Below are 22,071 nucleotides of genomic sequence, written 5' to 3' on the forward strand. Positions count from 1 at the left end.
TCTTTTATGCAGTTCTTTCACCTTACGAGGAGTCTGGTGGCACAGCCATCTTCAGATACTTCCAGCTGCATGCTCCTCCATCCAGCCTGTGCCGTGACACCCTGTCCTCCCAGCTGCGCTCCTCCAGCTCGCCTGTTAGCAAAAGCATTGCCAGTGAAGGCCTTTTATCATGAAACCATGAACCCAAGCTTCATAATTGATCCCACGAGCTGTATAATGCCCAGCTTGCAGTATTGGGTGCACAGTGCAATTGCTCAGCGGAGGTTTGCTGCTTCCCAGCTTGACAACTGCTGCTCCTCTTCCCAAGAGAAATTTGCAGAACAACCCAACAAAAAGAATTAAAACAAACCCAGGAACAGTGAAAAACACACCATCTCTGATGAACCAGAAGGGAATAGCATGTGTTAAGTCTCTAAAGCATGACATCTATCTCCCGTTTTCAGAGCAAGCTTTGGAAATCACGGGCTTGGAGAACAGGGGCCTCTGCGACATCCGCACCTCTGACTGCACCAGGACCCGGGTGTTTGGCTTTGGCTTCACAGATTCCCCCAACCTGCACTGCGAGGTTACCAGGCTAATTGTAAGCATCTTCCCATGGACTCATCAAGTATTGATGCTACGGTCAGACTTTGACGTGTTTATATTAAATCCTGAACAGTGCCGAGTGCCAGTCACTGCCGCAGCAGGGTGCGAATACCGGGAGATCCCATGGCCAATGTGTTTGCCATGAGCCGGGCGAGATGAAGCAGCTCTGCCCTTTCCAGGACTGGTTCCATGGAAATGCAAAGCTGTGTCTTCCTGCCAATTTGCTCTGTGGGGTTTTGTTTAACTCTTGTTTGGTTCGGCTGCACTGTAGGCCAGTGAAGCTTGAAATCACAATATTATTTCTCATTTTGTGCATCTGCAATGGGTACGCTTGGTTGTTCCCTTAAACTCATCTGAATGCTAAGTGTTGCGGTTAAATACAAGGCTTCCTCAACACAGTTAGAGGCTCCTATGTGAATTTTCTTAGTCATAGTTCAATACCAAGTCAGAAGTTCTAATAACTACTAAACCTGTCTCTTCTGCTCACACTATAATTTTGTTATAAACAACTACACACAGGCAATTATTGGAATGAATTGTTTGGAGTATCCGCACATACAGACATGAGGTATTGGATTCATCTCATAAATCCACCTCATAAAAGACATTCAGCCTGATTCCCATTCATTACTAACAAGACGCAGCTGAGATTTGCCTACCTTGCCCACTTATGACTGTGTAGGCTCCAAACAAGCAGTGATGTTTTATGTGGCCAACCTTGCTAAGTAGCAGACATTACCTGAAGGAGCCAGAAGGTGCACAAGCTGGCTGCAGAGCCCTAGGAGCAAAGACAATGCTGCTCCAGGACATTCACCTGTCTTGTCCCAGCTGCTCATCCAAAACACAGGCTGCAGCCCTTCCTAAATCAACAGGCCACTTGCATGCATAGAGGAGCATGGCATGCTCTTTACTGTGTTTACAGAAACATCACTTCTTTCAATAAACCATCTGTAAATGCCTTATATTAATAATTAGAAATATAAACATATGTTGACAACTGGAATTGCTTTATATGAGCCTTCAGTTTCTGCACTCTCCTTCTGTTTTACTGTAGCATCTCAATGGCGAATGGATATCAAGAGAGCAAGAAACGACACGAGCAGATTTTCTCAGCTCTGAGGCTGTTGACTGCCAGATTCCTGTCCTGAACATCACAGAGACAGAGGCTGTGCACTTTGTGGCTGGTGACGAGCCGTTCGCAAGATGGCAAGTGAAAGTAGGAATTTCATATGTTTCTAAGAAATGATTTGGAAGAAGGAAATCAGTTGTCTTGGTAAATCAAAATGCAAAGTGCAATTTGCATCCCTTCAGAACTGAAGATGCCTGTAGAAATTCTCACATTAGTATTGGGGAGGGGCAGAGTGGGGGGAATGACACGACACAACCAAAACAACAGGAGTTAAAAACAGGTGTCTTCGTAGGCAATCCAAAAGTGCAAATTGCAATCACTTCTCCACGTAATCACCTGAGATTGATGCAGTTGTACTAATCAATTGTTAATCATTAGTATTTCATTTCTGGAAACCCCAGCTCAAACTCATGATTAGGAAGCAAATGCAAGGCATTTCTGACCCCTGGGATTCAAGGCAGACCCTTGCACAGCACAGGAGCGAGCAGGGATGGGACAACCATGGACTTGAGTGGCAGCCTCTGCAGTACCCACACATGCTGGATCTGCTCTGCTGTAGTTTTAGCCCCTTTTGTTCCCAAGGTGATACTTAAGTTCTAAACATTTACAGGAAACCAGTGTCTTGTTGACCTTGTGCCTGCTAACCTTGGTCTCGTGCTCAGTCTGGCTGGTTATTTTCTGCAGACTGCTTGCTTTGCTAAGACTGAGCTCATTTAAATGCACCATAGCTGAGAAAAATATGTTGCAATTGTAGAAAACTGCAGATGTGATTTGAAAATTGCCACATGTAAAAATGAAACGTAATACAGTCTCTTCACTGTGATGTTGCTGCCTGTCCTGTGCCCCACAGCTGTCTCTAACATGGACCAGACTGGGGACACATGTGGCCATGGTGGTTAGGGGCAAGGGAAAGATGCTTGCTAGAGCATATTTGCTATCCAGTAAATTATTTTTAAAATGTGGGGATCTGTAACTAAGAGATGTGTATAAAATTTCTGAAGGAACAGAGCCTGGCCATCAGCCGAGGGCAGATTCTGCACCTTCCTTCTGGAGAAGGTGCAATTTGGACTCTGAGTCTGAATCAGAAGGGCAGTTCTTCTGCTTAGAGTTCCTAAATTTCTCATAGGAGATGCTGAACTCTCCCAGTTGTGAAATGAAATGTGGTGGAAGGACCTGAAAGGACTGGGATGGAGCCCAGAAGGACAGCTCACATTTTTGCATGGGCATGGGGCCATTCCTCCAGCATAATCATGTTGGCTACCATATGCCTCAGACATATCACGATTCAGTTTGCTTTCAATTGCTGCCTTCAAGCCATGAAAAGGTCTGTGTCATTTTTCGATTTTTTTCCTCCCAAAACATATGTTTTTGCATTTGAGTTCAAGGAAATCTCCACACCTGTGAGCCTGCTGCCCTTTCCCTTGCCTCTGAATCTTGCAGAAAAACCAGCTTCGTGGCTAGGCAGCGAGCACACAATTAAATCACCTCAGCCCGATCCAGCCGCTGGCATGCTAATCCCGGCTCTCCTGTGGATCTTTTTGCTGAATAAATTGCGAAGGCAGAGCTCGAAGCTCAGTTTCAAAGGCAGTGAGCCCTATGTGGCAGCACAGAGAACAAAATGATGGAACTTTTCAAGATAAAAAAAAAATGATTTGAAATGATTTTCATGAGTACTCAAAATTTTGCGCTCCAGAAAATTCATGGTAAGACTTCAACATTGATCTTCATGGTTATATTAACATATACCTTTTAAAATGGAGATGGAAGTTTTTCCAAAACCCCAAAACCATTCTTTCTGGAAACACCAGTGTCCTACACTTTCAGAATCTCACCTGCCCTGAAATCAAATTTTAGGGGAATCAGCTAGGTTTCACATAAACTTTTTTCACTACCAAGGTTGGAGAAGTGGGGTTCTCCCGAGCTCTTCTCAGGGCCTTTTCCTGTTATCCGCTCCTGTATTCATGTTTCAGATTTTGCTCTTTCCTTCCATGACGTGCTGCTGCATGTTAATAAAGTACACGGGCTACATCAGGGTGTTTGGGATAGTTCATTTAGATATCAAAGTTCAAGCTCCTACTTGGGCAGCAGATGACTTAGGTTGTCCATCCAGATGTCTGGGTGAAGAGGTGGCAGAGCTTGGCAGGCACTTATCTAATTTGGGAAGCAGGTCTCTGGTTTATCTTCAATTTGTTATCGTTGCCTGTATTTGTCAAGAGTAGCAAAAATATTTGCTTGGAAGTCAGTGAGGCAGGAACTGAATTTGAATTCAGCAAGTCTTCACAGCTTTCATTTTTCATTTATAAAACATTCATGAGAGTCAAATTTTATTTCAATGATGAGGGGCACAAATAGCCACGATGAACGAAAGGCACTTGTCCAGAAGTAGCGGCTCTCCCTTTCCAGATGACACATACGTAAAAACAGCCAAGGCACAGCTCTCAGCGAGTCTCTGGCTTTTAAGGGCCAACTGAATCTGAATGGAGGTTTGCCCAGCTTAGGTCTCATCGGTGCTTTTGAAGCATTTGTTTCATGTCACTAAGGTGACTAATGGAAAAGCAATTGAAATAACTATAAAATAAACCAATTCTAAAAAGACACCAAGATGGAAGTTTATAATAATCTGTAGGTAAAATAAAACAAATTGGAAAGAATTACATTTCATTCACAATGGTCACTTCAGACAGAGAAATTAGTGCAATTTTAGAGCTCTTTATATTTTTCCCTGTCTACCGATTTCACCCATTATTACTGCATTAGTACTGAGACAACACTAGACGCTCTGGTTAAAGGACGAAATGAAATGTAAACTGCATTAAGAATAATATATTCTTAATGGAAGTCCTGCTGCCAATGAGCACTGCTGTTTAGTGAAGAGCAGGTCTTTGGGGGTTGCCTGTTTTGTTAGTTCCTCATTTCCCTCTGGAGAATAAGTTCTTTACTTCTTCAGAAAGGGGGGTTACATTTAGTATAACACACCATACTCTAACATCTTGACTGAGTATGACGCTCAGAAAAGAATATAATTTTCTTCCTTAAGCTATACCATTGAATTTTATTTCAATTTAAGTTAGCCCAAAGTAGTTGTCTCTCTTCTAGAATTTCATACTCTGAATACCTATGAATACTGTCTGTTTACCTACTTGTACCGCTTTCTGCAGAAACAAATGCTCTTAGCTAGCAGTGCATTTTGAGCTGAGAACAATCATGTGTGACACTGTGGGAGTATCAACTGAGTTATGTTCCATGAGCTTTCAGATTATCCTTAGTGAATTTATGATAATTGATGCTTTTTATGGAATTTATTAAAGTAATTTTTTATTCTCTGCACCTCCAGTTTTCTTTGTTCGATTTAACATACATTGAGAACCGAAATAGTTTGTTAACTGATCAACTTTGTACTCTTGGCCCTGTTACTGATGAGGGGATGTGGAGCTCAGGCTGTGCCAACCAGCCCTTTGGTCTGAGTGAGCTTCTGAAGTGCTCTGTATCTGCCTTCTCCCCTGTGGCTGTGGTTCCTCTGCTCTGCCTGCTCTGAGTCACTGAGGGAGACAGAGGTCACAAAGATATTAATTTCTCACAAATGTCATGAAAATCAAAACGGCAGAAATGCAAAGAGGCTTCTAGTGTCTGCACAGTGGGAAACAGCATCCCTTCTCTGCCTGGGGAAGCCACAGCCAGTGCATGTACATGAGCAGGATGGTCAGTGCTTGGCTGAGGTGCAAGAAGTGAAAAGTATAAAATACCTGATAGAGAGGACTTTGCTTTCCTGCTGGTGTTTATCAGTGTTTTCTGCAAGGCTTACACCAGCATTTTTGCATTTGGGTACTCTTTAATATTCACAGGTCTCAAGAGGTGTTACAATGCTTTGTCAAAAGTTAGCTCTCCACATTAGTCTGGCATCTTTTCATTTTTACTGCAGAAAAATTAAATTAAAATGTAAACTCACATCACTCTTTTTTATGCAGTCATATGAAAACTGCCATTCTACATTAAGGCTTTCTAAGCTACCCACGTGTACACGAATGTCCTTCTAATGTACCTTCCTGTGGAAATAGGACTGTTGCTGTCTGGTATTATAGAGCCTAGCACTTTTTAGAGGTTAATATAGAGCCACCTAAAGAATATATGTTCTTTTGGTTTGGTTTGTTTTCCTCAAGCTTATTTACTGATTTACCATACAGTAAGAAAATGGTTCAAAATTTCAGCCAAATGTCTTAATTTTATTTCACAACTCCTTGAAAGGCATCCTTGTAGTACTTTAGTACCTATGCAGTCTTTATAAAGGTATTGAAAAAAAAAGTGCTCAGAAAAAAAAAAAAAAACAACAACAATCAGAAATGTTGAATGCCAGCTAAGCCAAAATATCTTTTGGTTATTAATGAATAGTTTCCAGTTTGGAACATTAAGCAATTTGTTCGCTTGCAGTAGAGCAACTCACAAGTGCTTTAATTTATCTTGCTGGCAGGCATCCAGTTCAAGGGTGCAACAGTATATGCTCCAAAATGAGCAGACAGTCTCCATATGGAACATTATTACTTATAAGGATGATTTTTGTATCATTTAGATCACTAATGATGGCTTCCAGTACAGTAATTCCAGAGTGCTGACCCTGTATGACACAGTCTGCCAGGCCTGTGAATCCCATCCAACCGGACTTTGTAAATTAAAGGTAATTTAAAGAGCATAAAGGTTTAATATGGATCATTCATCTCCTCCCTGGCCCTCTCCCTCCCTTTGATGTACTGTGTGTAATAACTGTTTTAGAAGAGGAAAATCTATTTCACAGGTCAGTTGCACAGTCTGATACTTTTCTGTCTTTTACAACCTCTTGTCCATGTGTGTTGTTTTTTTTTAAACCATATATATATATGCATATATATATATATATTACAAATATATGGTATGAATAACTGATAGAGCATGCTTTATGGTGGGCCTTTCTCAGGATGGCTCTTCCCAAAGAGCATGGCTGACAATACGCATACTTTTTTGCTATACTTTTTAATGGAAGTAAATAAGACTGTGCAGTCTCCCCTGCCAGGCAGCTTGCCTTCACTGTTGAAGTGTCTCTCCTCGGAAGCTCTTTTACCTCTCCCAGGCTGCTTGGCAGGGGTAATGTAACTGTAAGGTATATCATTTCTATACCCATTTTCTGCTGTTGCAAAAGGTATACTATGATGCATGTTACACGGTTTTTGTCGTGTGAAAACACCCTTGAGAGAACATAAAACATTCTTGCTTACATTAAATACCACTAAGTACAAACATATAGTGCTTTGACAGTTTCAAAATCGTAATCAAAAGCCTAGTGCTATGTTTTAAACTGCCAGAATGCCAGGAACTGCCTGGAGAATGCTATATCCCTCTCATTATTATTAGTGTAGCATCTCCCATCCCTTAAAAAAGAGCTTTCCTGCTCTTATTTTCTAGAGGACTGCATGAGACACCTTTTCTGTTTTTTTCAGAGGGGCTTTAAAAGATACTTTTGGAGGGTGTTGGGTAAGGAATATTTGAATGTACTAATCCTGCTTTCTTACCACCCTGAGGCAAGCACAAATGAACAGGAGACCACCAGTCTTCATTCTTACAAAATGAAGATTAATCAGGTATATCTTAACCTATGTGCCTCACTGTTCTCATTAACGCTAATGGGAAAATACAGTTTTCAAAGTTGCACTGATTGCAATAAAGAACCAGTTACCAAAATAAAATGAAACTTCACATTTTTCAAATAAATCAGTGAATAGAAACTAGTTTATATGCCCAAATGAGGGCAAAGTCACTTAAATTTCAGATTAAAATTATTATGTCAAAACCATTTCAATTAAAGCTAGGTGGTTTGTTGGTTTGTTGTTTTTTGTTGTGTTTTTGTTGTTGTTGTTTTTTTGTTTGTTTTTTTCAAGGGTTTTCCTTATTCTTACACTCTAGGAATTCAGAAGTATATACGTTTTCTCAATATGCTGGTGTTCTCTTTGTGTTATAATAATTTCTACCCTAAGATGCTTCAAGGCACTATTTGAACTAGGCTTCCAATTGCATCAAACCACATTCTAATTACCCCTCTTACAACATTACTTTGTAATACCTAAATTGCTTTCAGAAAAGGTGTTTCAATTAGGGGACATTTTATGTCAGGCCATTTCGCATTTTGTGTTCCACGTTTATGGAGCCCATTCTCTAACACATTATCACATCAGAAAAAGCAGCTTTTTCATCAGAACTTCAAGTCTTTGAAAACAACAATGTAATAAAAATCTAATTAACATCCAAATTTTAATGTGGGAGATTTGTCATGTTGGGGCAATTATGAGCTTTTATTATTTTTTTTAAACTTACTCATTATTCTTAACTATTATTTATTTAAAATACAAGAAGTTGAGAAAGAAGAAAAGCAGTAAATAGCAAACACAAGGCCAGTAACAGGGCACACACCAGTCTCAGCACCATCTTTTGGGGCAGGTGGGACTATTTGCTGTGCCAGGCAGGTGGAAGGCCAGGAGCCCATGAATATGTACACTCTGAAGTCAGACATTTGATTACGGCACAAACAGGTAGCTGCTTTGAGTTTACCTCTTTTACCTACCAGTGCTAGTGAAAGCCCAGCGATCTGATCTTTCTAAGGGGCTGTGCAAAACCCCCAATGGTCACGGGATTTCTTTTCAGAGCAACGTGTATTCAAGTGAGGGAAAAGGAAAAATATCTTTGGGCCCTGGCAGCTTCTCCCTCCTGCTGTCCTGCTATAGCCGGGGCGTTCTGCCATCTTCGGCCCCTGTCGCTGTGTTCAGCCATTTCTCTACAATCACCTTGCAGAAGCCTAAACACTAATAAAGATCTTTATTCTGTTTTTATGTCATTGCTTTTTCTTATTTTTATGAAGAACCTCCAGAAATAAATCAGTTACCAGAAAAGGGTTCCAAAATTTCAAATGGAGTTTGGTGCAAGTATTTTTTGTCAGTCTCATGCAACTCTATTCTGAGTGTTACCAAATAGTCATCATGTTAGTAGTCACAGCTAGGAATAATGATCACATACAGTATATATTGATAAAATGAAAAAACAAAAATAAAAATCATGTTCTCATTCATCTATGATGAGCAGCATCACATACTACCTAAGATAAAGGATTCACAGCTACAAGTATCTCACATGGAAACTGGGAAACCTCCATGTCTTGTTTTCTTCATGTCAGTAGAAAGTACTAGCATTTAAATTGATATTATTTTATTCCTTCAAAAGACAAGCAAGCTCCTGCTTATCTACAGAAATATTAACTGCTAATTTCTTATCTTTCTTACTTCTTTTTTCCTTGCCTCCACCTCCCACCCATTTTTATTTCCTTTTTTGGCAGGAAAATACTTGTAATATAGATGGACTTTGCTATGGTGAAGGAGAGTCAAGCCCTACCAGTCCTTGTCTTCTCTGTGAACCTGACATTTCTAAGTTCACCTGGTCTATTAATGAAAGTAAGACCATTTTTTCTAAGATTTAGAAGCGCTTAGATGGGAATTTAATACTAAGTCTATGAAATGCACAGTTCATTTAGCTAACATGGGCCTAGCCTGCATAGGACTTTATGTGGTGGGAATAACTGAGTGCACAGGAAGTCCAGCCTGATCAGCAGCAGGAAGCACTCCTCTGTGTGCACTGGGCATCTGGACTCTTATCTTGTCCTGGGTGAAACCTGACAAATTTCTAATTAATAAAAGCAAAATAACACCTGAAAAACAGAAATTTTGACATGCCCCACGCAGGGCCCAAGTCTGTCAGCTAAAGGTGATGGACCCTAAAAATGCCTGTGATCATCTCACAGGTACAAATCTTTAAGGGAACAATTTGAGGAAAACACTGCTTTTAAAACACTAATGTATATTTTTGGTATCTTTCCCTGAGCCAAATGCTATGAAATGCCACACAAAAGACCTTGGCCTGGCAGGGAGTCTAAGTGATAGGGAACAGCCACTCATTGCCTTCGCTGCCACGAAACCTAACGGTTCATTCTTCAGCCCTTCATGGCACGGGTCATGGAGAAGGCTGCCTTTTGAAGCACCTCCTGAATGCTAAGGATTTAATCACAGTTTTTTCATGACTGCATCCCCAGTGTAAAAAACAACCACGGCTTAACACTTGCTTTACAGATAATCCATAAGTCTAGAAACATTGGTCTCATGGTGCATCTTCACACTTACATGAACATATCTACATCTGCTCCGTATAAAGATTATAATAACACTTTTAAGTAGATTCATGTGTTGGAACTAGAGTTTCTCTGTAATTTTAGCTTCAGTAAGGAGAAGCAATTACGGAGAGGTATGTGAATGAGAGGACCTGTTTGATTTGCTTGTTCACAGTTTTATATTCCTGGGGTGACTGAAGGAATTCCTTCCCCTATTTCTTCTGGAAAGGAAAAGATTGATCTTTTCCTTGGGGAGCAACTGGGGATGCTCATGGACAGAGACTTCTACAGAGTGCAAGGCATGGCAGGAGAAACAGCAAAGGTGCAACACAGTGGCCAGAGTCCACAGCTCAATAACCAGGGAGAGAAGTGAGTTGGTACTCCCTTCTCAGAGATGATAGAAAGGCACTTAAGAAACACTCAGCAGTTTCTGGCAATATGAGAAATCATAAGTTGTCCGAAACCAAGCTTAGAAGCAGGAACGCAATTGGAAGGGAAAGAGCTACTCATGAGCACTTGGAATTTCTGTTCCAGACTAGCCACATTGAATTTTCTCTATTTAGAAACACACAGCTCTTGTTTATGTCCTAAAAAATCTGGTTCCTATAATTTAAATTTCCCTGCCAAGATAAGGCGTAGAGAGATCCATCTCAAGTGTTGTCCAACGAAGAATCCCATTACATGCTACTTGAAAGAGTACTTAGAATGCCTAATGGTAAGCCAGACCTGGAGAAAAACTTGTGTGCCTGAAAGAAAGCCTTTTTTCCTCCAAGGATATAATTGAGTTTAATGAGAGGTGTTAACTATGACACACAAATCTTGCCTCCATTCTGTCCTTCCACTGTATTGGCCACAGCTATATTATCTTCAGGGGTAAGCTGATTCTGACTGTCATATAAAATTCTCATTACCGGTACTAAGACATTTTAATTTTAAAATTTATAAAATGGCTTAAAAGGAAAAAAAAATCATTTATTTTGGAATTTATAAAACTAGGAGTGATCTATGAAATCAGGAACAGATCTTGGTTCACTTTTCAATAATTTAAAAATCTAAAAATATTGAAAAGGTACTTGTCAAGCTTGTTTTCAAATACATGAGTACCTTTTAAAAAGTACTGCAATAACTAGGAGTGTATATATGTTCACTGGATAGCAAGGAGGCCTCTGTGGAATTAAAAACACTCTTGTTCACAGACTGCCTTCAGAATATCTGATATTATCTTATTTTGTGGTCTACAACATCTTGTAACCCTCCATCCAGTTAACACCTTTGTGTTTATCTCTAAATGCATACCAGCATCAATATTTCATTTATTACTTTGGGCACAACCTTTATGGGCTCCATGGTTTGAGTGTTTCTGAAGTAAAAGGTAAATTAATGGATGGAAGCTTTCAACAGTTTTGCCAGGACAATCTGCTGGCCAAGCAGTTTAGAAAGCTCTGATAGCACAGCAGCAATGAGTGCAGAGGCATTTAAATAATTGCATAATGTGAGACATGCTACAGAAAGCAGAGCTTGATAAAAGGATATGCACACACAAAGAATCCCTGATGATGACTTCCCACAAGCATTATGCAAAGACACATGCTGTCTTTATGAGAACACACGTATAGCTCGTATTTTTAGAGTGTGACTTGAAATTAATCCTCTATTAGAGATGTTCTCTAAGTTAAAAACAACTATGCACAAATTGCATTGTGAGAAGATTCCTTTAAATATCAATATATGTCAATTTGTACTGCTGGTTAGAAAAGAAAGATGGCTTGAGACTGAGGAGGTTTAGGACACTGAGACAAAATTCCCAGCCCTGCACAGTGCTGCTGTCACCTCAGGGTATTCATCTGATCTTACTTTTCCTTGGTTTCTAATATTAAAATGTAATACTTTTCTCTACCTTGTCCTCCTTACATATTTATATTGGACATATCTTCAGGCAGCATTTGTCTTTTACTGTAAAATAGCCCAGTATAATTAGGCATTTATCTTCATTAAGGAAAGACTGAATGTAAACATCACTAAAAATAACAATGCCAATGTTGACATGATATGCACTACTGTCTCTATGGATAGAGAATTTCAGTATCACTGATGTGCCTCTCCCAGCACTGAGAAGATTTTTATTCTAGAAATGTCCAACTGAATTCAATCACACTGCTCAGGCTTAATTACCACTCATGTGTAAAGGCAGTAGAATCTGCTCAACAGAAGAGTTACACAACTTCCTCACCCCTGCCCCATCCTCCCAGAGTTGTACACCCAATTTGTCATTCATCATTTTGAGAATTAGTTTGCTTATATTTAGGTAGATTGATTGATTGATAGATAGATTGATAGATAGATAGAATAAATAATATATACATGTATTAGAGATAAAATTAAAGTTTTAGTAAGAACTGAGGGAGGTGGACCAGTGAGAGGTTATAAAAGTCACATCCAATCTCCTCCCATGTATCAGATAGACATCAAAAGTAATCAAAGTTCAGTATGGGGCATGAAAAAAATAGAAGTAAAAAAGTATACTATTTGGCAAAGCCATTTCCTGCCTCTAACACCCACGTTGTTTCCTCCATCAGTCTCAGGATGCTTTCTGCGCCCTCATGACTGAGGGCACCCCTAAGGAGAGACCCGCAGTCTGAATCTTCACGTGGGAGAAACTGGAATTTATGTAATCGTGGTTTCATTTTTTGCTATTTAGACAACCTGCCTCCTGTGTTCCAGGCCCCCTCCAGCCAGCTGCTGACATTTATTGGTGAGAATTTTGTTTACCAGTTAATAGCAGTGGATCCGGAAGGGTCAGCTGTGCTATTCATCCTAGAGGCTGGGCCGCAGGATGCCAGGCTCTCTCCTGCTGGCCTTCTTATCTGGAAAGTGGATTCAGAAGACAGGCAGACCTTTGAATTCACGGTGTCGGATGAATGCAATGCACAGAGCAGATATTCTATTGAGGTAAGGAAATGAATGCTTTAAAAGCAAAACAAAACAAACCTGTTTATCATGTCATCACTTCGGTGCAATTGTCGTTATAGCTAATAATTTGTTACTGTCTTAAAAACTCAGACTTCAGCTATTTCCTCATAAGGGTATATTATCCAGCATAGCAATAATGATCAATTAATGGAATAAATATCTCAGAACACAGAAACTACATATACAATGAACAAGAGAGAGTGCTATTGATTGCTGTTTGAAAGAACTCTCTTGCAGAGCCTGTTAATGGTTCATTAATCTGCTTTAAAATTCACATTCTGCATTTGGATTGCAGAAAAAAAGCATATAACATAAAAGACCAAGTTTTAGCTATAAAAGGGAGATTATAACTCACTCTCAATGATATTTTTAGAGGGTGTCTTGCTCTTATGTCATTACTCCACACTTTAAGTTTCTTGGCAGAGCTTGTGCATTGCTTTGTCTTTATTGTGTAGCCTAGCATTAATCCCATGATAGGATGAGCTAATAAAGTGGGATGCAGACTCTTGCCACAAGAGCAGTTTTGTGAAGAAAAGAAAAGGATTTTTTCCTAAAGATTCCAATTTTTACTCATTCAAACCACTGTCATCAAAAATACCAGTCTGCTGAACACACAAACAGCAAAGGGGAAACATTTCAAACTAGATCTGTGCTTAACTAGATGAGATAGTGCAAAGGTTCAAATCTATTGAAATGCTGTTCTCATCAATATATAACATGACCTGGATCTCTCTTCCTTGCAATAGAGACTGGCTAAAGAATGCCACAATCCTGTTCCTTCCTGGGAGACATTTGTAATGTAAAACAGTAAGAAAGGTACGCGGGCAAGCAAAGAGAAAAGATTTTTTTCAGTTCTTCTTTGAAGAATGAGGAACGAATCCTGCCCTCAGATATCATGTAAAAACTGCTGTTATAGCAAATAGGACTTTTTTCTTATAAGAAATTAGAATGTGCCCTTAAGTGTTGAAGAAAAATCCCTTTAATGTCACGCTTTCAGCCAAATAAATAAGTATGCTGAGTATGAGACCATCTATCCAGACAAAAGAAATTGGTTAGAAATAAGTTTTCATAATACTAGAAAATGTGTCTGCACTGCAAATCCATCCCTTCCTGAAGGGTACCAATACACCTCTCAGCAGTGATTATTTGGAGGATCATTATCACAACTCCCTTTTGCCTTCCTCAGGTTCGAGTGAAGCCCTGCAGCTGCCTCAATGGTGGAACGTGTGTTACCAATATTAAATTCCCTCCAGGCCTTGGTGAATATCTGTGCTTGTGTCCAAATGGATTTGATGGGGAGTTTTGCCAGGAAGATGTTAATGAGTGCAAGTCAAACCCATGTGGAAGCGGAACGTGTGTGGACGGCGTGGACCGCTACATCTGTAAATGTCCCCCTGGTTTGGGAGGTATGGCATCACTGTTCCCATCTCCAATTTAACTACAGACATATTGTGTTTCAGGGTATTTTGAGAGCACACAACCACAACAATCTGTCAAATGGACTGCATTTGCTTCCTCTTCTTCTCCCATGACTCAGCTGTAGACAGATAGAAATCGTGTAAAGGCAGCTATCTAATTATCCATGCTCAAGGAAAGAGAAAAGACCTAAAGGTCTGTAGTTATGAAACGACCATTCAAGAAGGCTGCAAATCACTCTGATCTCAGCTTCCACTGGCTTATTTCCCAGCTGTCCATCCATGAGAAGAGCCAGAGGAAGACTGATTGGAAGAGGGAAAAGGTGAAGATCCAGGACCCTCTCACACGCCTAAGGATTATAATAAATGTAGCCAATGAAAGAACTGTGAATGAATTATTTTTTTTTTGTTTATTTGTTAGGTCTATGAAAGAGAAGTAGATATGGAAAGCATGCAGAAATAAATTCATTTAGTCCTAGCTGAAATTTCCTCAAGTTTAAGCCTTAGAAAACTGCAAGCCCATTGGGTTGTCAGACATACCGGTGGAACAAAAGCTAATCTTTTAAGCTGTTCAGGGCTGAACAAAATATGTTTTTAACAGATGCAGAGAAGAGCAATGATCAGCCCCCCCTACCCCACCCCAAAAAAAAAAAAAAAAGAAAAAAAAGATCTTTTTAGAAAGGCAGAATGTAAAGCATGAAGAGGAGGAGGGGAAGAATGAAATGCAGAGAAGACAACAGAGGTGGATGCAAGACATATGCTACAAACAGGAACAGAGGGAGTGAAAACCTGACATGTCAGGAGGAAGAGAAGCATCTAATAGATAATGGAGGTGAGGAGACAACATGTTGGTACCTGTCACGCCATTTATATTGTCAGCTTTGGTGCATTTGGGACATCTGTGAATGATTCCCACACAGTAGAAAGCACTTGTGACAGCACGTGGGGATGACCCCTCTGTTCTGCAGGCTGGTGCCAGCCACTCAAGGCTCTGCTGCTTGAAGCTTCTGGCGTTTGGCTGTGCTGAGTCGCTGCTGGGTCTCACAGAGCACCCAGCACCTCCTCCAAGCCAGGACCCACACTCGCTGCTCAGAGCATGACTCACTGCCAACACAACAGATTTTCATTTGGCCCAAGCATGCCTTCTGTAATTTCACTGAAGTTGTGGCCTTTTCATTCGCAGTTTAGCCTTTCCAGAGGTACAAGGCAATACTGAACATACGGGTTTTGTCCAGCATTTCTAGACTTGGCCCTTGCTTAACTTTGCAGACAAAGGGCTGCTAACATGGGTGCTGTTTAAGACAGCCACTCACTCACCCGGGTCACTAAACAGTCATTGGAAAGTGAAGGGTACTAACTAAAACTGTGTTAAAATGTCTCTTGGATCAGCACTATTTCAAAAGAAATAAAAAAAAAAAAAAAATCAACCTTAAGCTGAACTCAGCTTTCAGTACTCGAACTTGTCAAAAAAAACCCTACTCTGCTCACATATGAAAGCACGAATGGATTCATGACACCTGTAACGTTGGCTGCTGTACAGTGCTACAGCTTTGAAAATACCAAGTAAAGGTAACATCAAAGGCATAGTGTCTATAATCAAAAACCTCTATTTTAAACAAAAGCAACAGATAGATTTCCCTCAGTGTGCTTATACAGGCAGAAAGGTACCCCTTCTCTTTCAGCAGGTCATGGCACTTTCGCTGTTTTAGTCATGCAGGATTGCAAGTCGAGATTTCATTACCTACAAAATTCCAGTGGGAATGAAACAAAAATAATTCAGAGTTGGGAGTTCAGAAAGTGCCCTGAACAATCCACATAATACCTAGAGGGCTGATCTTGTTGATCTAGTTGATCTGGTAGTGACTCCAGGTAATGCTACAGCACAGCCAAAGCCTGCTGCTATCCAAAGTGTTTATGGTGGAAAAGACTACTCATAAAGGAGAACACAAACATAAGAACAACATTAGAAAATGAAAGTTTATCCAAATATAAAAATCCCCAAACAAATCAGCACATGTAGAATGGCATGGTGCTGAATTCTGCTGGAAATGTTACTATAAGCACAGGGAAATTTGGGATCAGTTTTGGCTAGATTTGGCTAAACACCTTAAAAATACCGTGAGGAACAGTTCTTCATTGCCTTCAATGAGGTGGATTAAATGAATAAAAAGCAATATAATTCCATGCGTTAATAATGTCAGTGTATCTGCCCCCATTGTTTGATCTTCTCCACCAGTTTCACACTGCTGACTTTACTCACTTTATGTGGTATTCCACGTAAATGGAGTGAAATCAAGTTCTATTATTCCACATAAAATAGTCTCCCATAATTACAATGCATTGCTTATAAATTCACATGAATTGTATTCTGAAATGTGGTTCTCATTCTTACACAAACAGTAAAGAGTGAAATACCCAACACTTTAAAATAGCATGTTTGAAAATAACATACAGACAACTCTGGAAACAAGGACATAGGACACCTTGATGGCCAAAGAAACACTCAGTTTTCTGCAACCCTTAAGTCCTGTCAGTTGAAATAAATATGTGTTGCTTTTGCTGTGCTTCCCTGGCCCAAAAAGCTAAAACAGAAGCAATAACAAAATACAAATATAATTGAGTGAAACAGGAATACAACTCAAAATTTTAATAGCACGTAAGAAATTATAAGCAAGTGGAGCTGAAAGCCAGCTGGGAAATAGATGATTTTACTTCAGGGCAGGTTCTATGACAACAATAAAAGCTCATCCTTGATGCTGTGTTTATGTCTCAATTCCCCAGAAAACCATCAATAATCTAATGAGAAGGCAATGCTATACTGCTCAAGTGACAGCACCATTTCACCGTCAAATCTTTACAAATGATAGGGAACAGGTAGTAGAAAGAAAATGTTAACTCTTTTGAGAGCTTCCCAAACATCACCGCAAGAGAAGAAGGATAGGGAACGAAGTGCCTTGCTAAATGGTAGTAATTCAAGTGCATCTGTGTATCTCAGGCAATGTAAGTGCGTAATTTAAGAATGGGAACAACGCAGGGAGAGAAGCCATAGGAAAATATGAGGACGATGACTCCAGAATTATTAATACTTTGAATTTCTGCAGAGACTTACACATGCTTATCTCATTGTGTGTTCAAAGTACATTCATTTACCCTCACCGGTGGTAAAAACAATTCCTATTTTTTCTTCTTTGGGCTACTGAAAGCAAGAATATCATCTGCTTGAGAACAGAAACCCTTCTTGAAAAAAAAAAAAAGTATCTAAATCTCTAAATTGGAAAACCATTCTTTCTTCCAGTTATTAATATATAAAGGAGGAGGGGAGGAGAAGAAGCTATAATTTCATTTTACTTTTCAGGCAACTGAAAAAAAATAAATTTGTTCATGGTGTATAATAACCTTAGAATTCCTCAATGAGATTGCTTCTTCATTTTGAATCAACATAACCTGAACACAGTCAAAAAGACTCTCTCTGCATCTGTAGGTGGTCAGCTCCTCTCGGGGCATAAAAGGACTTCATCTTCTCAGCCAATTTCTCATGCAGGGTTGGAGAAATAGAGCTGGCGTGGAAACAGATGTTTCAACCCTGCAACCTGAGGATCTTTTATTCCTAATATTTTTATTTGTATGGTAACAGTGCCAACAGAATTGAGACTCTCTTGTGTTGCAGTGCACTGGAGGTCATGCAAGCATAACAACTGACATTTCTTGTTGCAGACAGTTTTCTGTCCATTTCTGCTGATTCTTCAGCAACCTTCAGCCAAGTTTCAGACTTTCTAAATATTTGTCATCAGACTCTCCTGGATTAACATTATGCCAAAATTGATCAGATACTGTTTAAAATCAAATCTATTTGAGTCAAAGTGCTTGCATAGTTCCACCTTTAAGTTACAAAATTCAGTCAAGTGGGTTTTAAAATTAAGCTTGCTATTTATGTTCTTCCTTGGCTTTTTGTAATTCTCTCATCTTTGAGATTTTTAAGTCAGACCCTTGCAAAACAGATTATATAGGAAGGAGGAGAAGGGACTGAGTGGGAAGAAGTTTTTGTTACTCAAAACTGTGAAATTCATTCTTGCTTTGATTGCCTGTGGTATCATGTTTAGTCTTTAAACTCTACCCAGTGAAAGAAAGTAATCACTAGTCTAATCAGTAATCCAAAATATAACAATGGAGGGAAAAAAAAGTAAGTTAATACCTGCAACACCAGGTAATGTCCACTTTAAATGAAACAAGGAGAGCTTTCCTAGAGCAAGAAACATGCAAAACCAGAACAATCTAGATTCAAATGGCACCAGAAAAGGGACATGCCTTTTGTTCTGCTTTTCTTTTTTTTTTTTTTTTTTTCCTTTTCTTTTTAATTTTTTTTCCCCGAGACAAAGCAGCCATGAGAAGGTGGAGTCAGTAGCTTCTTGAGACACCTCAATCAAGAGAGACTTCAATTAGATTTTCTTACATGGAGATACTATTTTAACTTGAAAGGAGCTGTGGAAGCTATCTGAAATGCTGAAACAATGAGAGATTATGTTGTAGAAGATGAATAATGATGTTCTGTTCTTATCATTCTGTAATTCATTCCTCTGTGACAAATTTCTCTTTTGAAGAAAAAAATATTATTTTATTCTTAAATCTTCTGCCATGATAAAGGTGAACAGCTAATATGGAATATGCCATTCTGTACCTTATGGTATGTCATGAAACAGGTACTTGGACTATTCAGACAGTGTCCCAATCTGCTTGAGTATTCCCACAGGGAACAAAGGGCATGCCTTAATAGAAATTATATGGGATAGTTTAAGACTGGACTGTCAGGACTGAATATTCTGGTAACCAACAATAGCCAAGCAAGTTTTCTCAAGTGCACAGAGAGAGCATCATGCATATCTGAAGCCAGAGGGAGTTTTTAAACAACATTGTATATGATTATTCTGTATCATTTAATGTTCAGCTAGTCATTTTAGCTTTTGGGTCAGCTTCCCCTGCAGGTACCCATTAAATCATTCAGTGTTGTGAATTTGAATATCAGTTACATCAAGGGATTTTTTAAATGCCTATTTCCAAAGTCAGCAATAGCCAAGACCCATTGTTTTGGATTCAGATCCTACAGCAGCTTATCTTCTGAACACCAGCACTGTGGCTTAGAGATATTTTCAGAGAGTTTCTTCAAATTTTAAATAGAAAAACCTGTAGGTTTTTTGTTTGTTGTATTTTATTTTTTAAAAAAAAGTCATCATTTTGTCTGATTTACCTTTAGCCAGACTGTGCTGTTGTACAATAAGCTGTTAATAGTGTGAGGTTCACATAGAAATGAAGACTGTCAGTACATGGCATATCCTAAAGTCAAAGTGGTGAGACTGGCTTCTTCAGTGTATGACAAAGATCTCGCATAAACATGACAACAAAAGCAGCAGCAAAGGTGTGAAATGTAGGGGCAATCATTTATTTAATATGCATAGTTTTCTAGGAGCAGTAGTCTCAGGTTCAGCACTTCTGGTGCCAATAACAACAGTAATAAACAGTGTGATAAAAGCAGGTTTAAGTGAGACAGTGGGGAATTTGGCACTATGTGAGTGATGTACCCTGTAATGAGTTTACAGCTGAGAAGTAAGCCTTAGTCTGCTTGAACCTTTGAGCTGAGGAATAAACAGGGAATCTTTCCCAATTATTAACCTCCACTTTGTTTTGCCACAGGGCTTACTTGTCAGGAGGACAGGAATGAATGTGAAGAGAGTCTTTGTTTTCCTGGAGTGTCCTGTATGAATACCTTTGGATCATACATATGTGGAATTTGCCCCAGTGGGATGGAGGGAAATGGTAAAATTTGCAAATGTAAGTGCATGATTTGTTTTAATAGAAGGGTAAATATGGGTCCACATACTACGATTATCCTTAATCAAGTACTTTGCCACTTGCTTCAAGAACAGACCTCTAAATATATAAACCACACTATTGTCATTTTATATTAATATGGATAATTGCAAATTGGTCTCGGTTTGCTATTTTTCACTGCAGTTTAGTTTCATTTTGATTAGAACGAACACCATAGCATACCAAAAAACCACATATATATATTTTTTCTAGATGCCAGCTAGATAGTTTGCCAAGGACATTCCCCAAGTTCTCCACTGTTTCACTCCTAAATATATCATCCACTAACAAGTACTCAGGGAACACCTCCAGGATTACTCCTGTTCTGAGTGAATGCAGGAAGGATATAGAGTAGGAGAAAGAAGGTCTCGGGTAGTTTCATGAGAGGAAGGAGTCCATAGCTGCTGAGCTCACATTTGGCATAAAGTCATGCCACAGTTCCCAACTAAAAAAAGGCCAGGAACAATTTAATACCTGCTCAGTATTTGTTGTTGGGGCAGTCCTCAGCAAGTTCTTTAGTAGGGGGCTACACTGACTTTGTACCATGCTGAGACCTTTCCATCACAATGGAATGTGACCTACTCTGCTTTTTTTTTTTTCAGTCAAACACACGCAGGTTTTCTCCAGAAATAACATTTGGTGGGCAAGGAGGAGAAAACTCAGTATTTAATGTGTTTTGCATTTATTTGTTAGGGTTTCCAAATAAGCATAAAAAGCAAAAGAGCAAAAGATACAGATATCCACTTTTCCTCATATTGACTACCAAATGAAAAAAAAAAAAAATCTGATGTAAAAAGACAGCTGTAATTGCAGAATCCTGGCATTAGCAGGATGGCTCTTGGTGGTTTACCAAATATACCTTTAATCATATTGCCTAATGTCTGTATAGAAATGCTTTCTTTAATGTATTGTTGAGCCATACGGATCATTTCAAAGTGATTTTGTGTCTGTCTCACCAATGTGTAGGTAATTTGACTAATGAATCAATTATGCCCTTTTTCAAAATACATCAGAATCATAATTTCTTCCTATGCATTTTTAATTACAAATATATTTATTTATAAAATGTACATTTATTAGAACAAGTAAGCCTGAGGTCTTCCTTGCCCACCCAAAACAGGACAGAAATCATCCTTCACGTATGTAACATACAGACTGTAATATGTCCACCACGCATGCTTCCCTTGCTGAAGGAAGTGTAAAGGCTTGTCAGAGGAAGGAGGAGAAAACTGAAGTAATTTTATAGCTGCTAGAGTGGGTAGCAGCTACAGTAGGTAGCAGCTCATTGCATTATTTAACACATACAGAAGTGTCATAATCTCAGGTTTTGTTATGAGTACAGAAAACTTGCCATACATATTCACATAGACTTTGCAAGCCCTAGATCAATCAAGAAATTCCCTTCAAATTATGTAGAAATTAATATTTTCAAAAGTTTCCAGCATTCAGCTTTCTTATTTACATCCCTATATAATTAGTATAGATATCTTGAAGTGTACAAAGTTTGAAGCTGAACTAACCAAGGCCAACAAACACACACAATATAGTTTCAGGCAGAAGCTTTTGAGGAGAGGCAGGAATCAGGCAGACCTCAGGTCCTAGGGATTAGCGTAGCGTCTTCATCCAAGTAACAACGCTGCATAATGCATAGGGACCTGAGGCCTCCTTACTGCCCTTAGCTCAATAAAAGATCACTGTGCATAATAAGTATATCTCTCAGATAAGCAAGGTTTAGTGAATTTATGCACTGTAATTTTTTCTATGCTCATGCAGAAGCTTTAGTGTATGTCAGCAGCTGACTCACCTGATTTGCCTTTATTTGCTTGATGGTTAGCTTCCAGAACAAACTTCTGTTAAGTTATCTGATTTGTTGTTACTGCTGCTTTTTATCATCAATCACAGCTAAGCTCTTACAACCTTGTTTCCTCGTCTCCATG

At 39.3% G+C, this 22,071-nt stretch overlaps 1 protein-coding gene and 1 long non-coding RNA gene across 3 annotated transcripts in view; one reads left to right on the top strand and one right to left on the bottom strand.

The window, feature by feature from the left end:
* Nucleotides 1-22,071, top strand: part of LOC310901963 (von Willebrand factor D and EGF domain-containing protein-like) — a 178,788-nt gene that overhangs the window by 96,633 nt on the left and 60,084 nt on the right. For both annotated transcript variants that reach the window (XM_083842703.1, XM_083842702.1), the window contains exons 12-18: nt 444-580; nt 1,640-1,801; nt 6,279-6,383; nt 9,063-9,177; nt 12,586-12,836; nt 14,044-14,263; nt 19,958-20,095. In XM_083842703.1, coding sequence (XP_083698829.1) covers nt 444-580; nt 1,640-1,801; nt 6,279-6,383; nt 9,063-9,177; nt 12,586-12,836; nt 14,044-14,263; nt 19,958-20,095 — 1,128 coding nt within the window. The remainder of the gene's footprint in view (nt 1-443; nt 581-1,639; nt 1,802-6,278; nt 6,384-9,062; nt 9,178-12,585; nt 12,837-14,043; nt 14,264-19,957; nt 20,096-22,071) is intronic.
* LOC310901967 lies at nt 1,854-22,055 on the bottom strand. The gene is made up of 3 exons (XR_014586352.1): nt 21,939-22,055; nt 12,657-12,751; nt 1,854-4,334 (listed from the first exon to the last, which is right to left on the bottom strand). It is a non-coding gene; the product is annotated as an uncharacterized lncRNA (long non-coding RNA).

The sequence above is a fragment of the Anser anser genome, assembly GCF_964211835.1.
Source record: "Anser anser genome assembly, chromosome: 6".
In the NCBI taxonomy this organism is placed as follows: Eukaryota; Metazoa; Chordata; class Aves; order Anseriformes; family Anatidae; genus Anser; species Anser anser.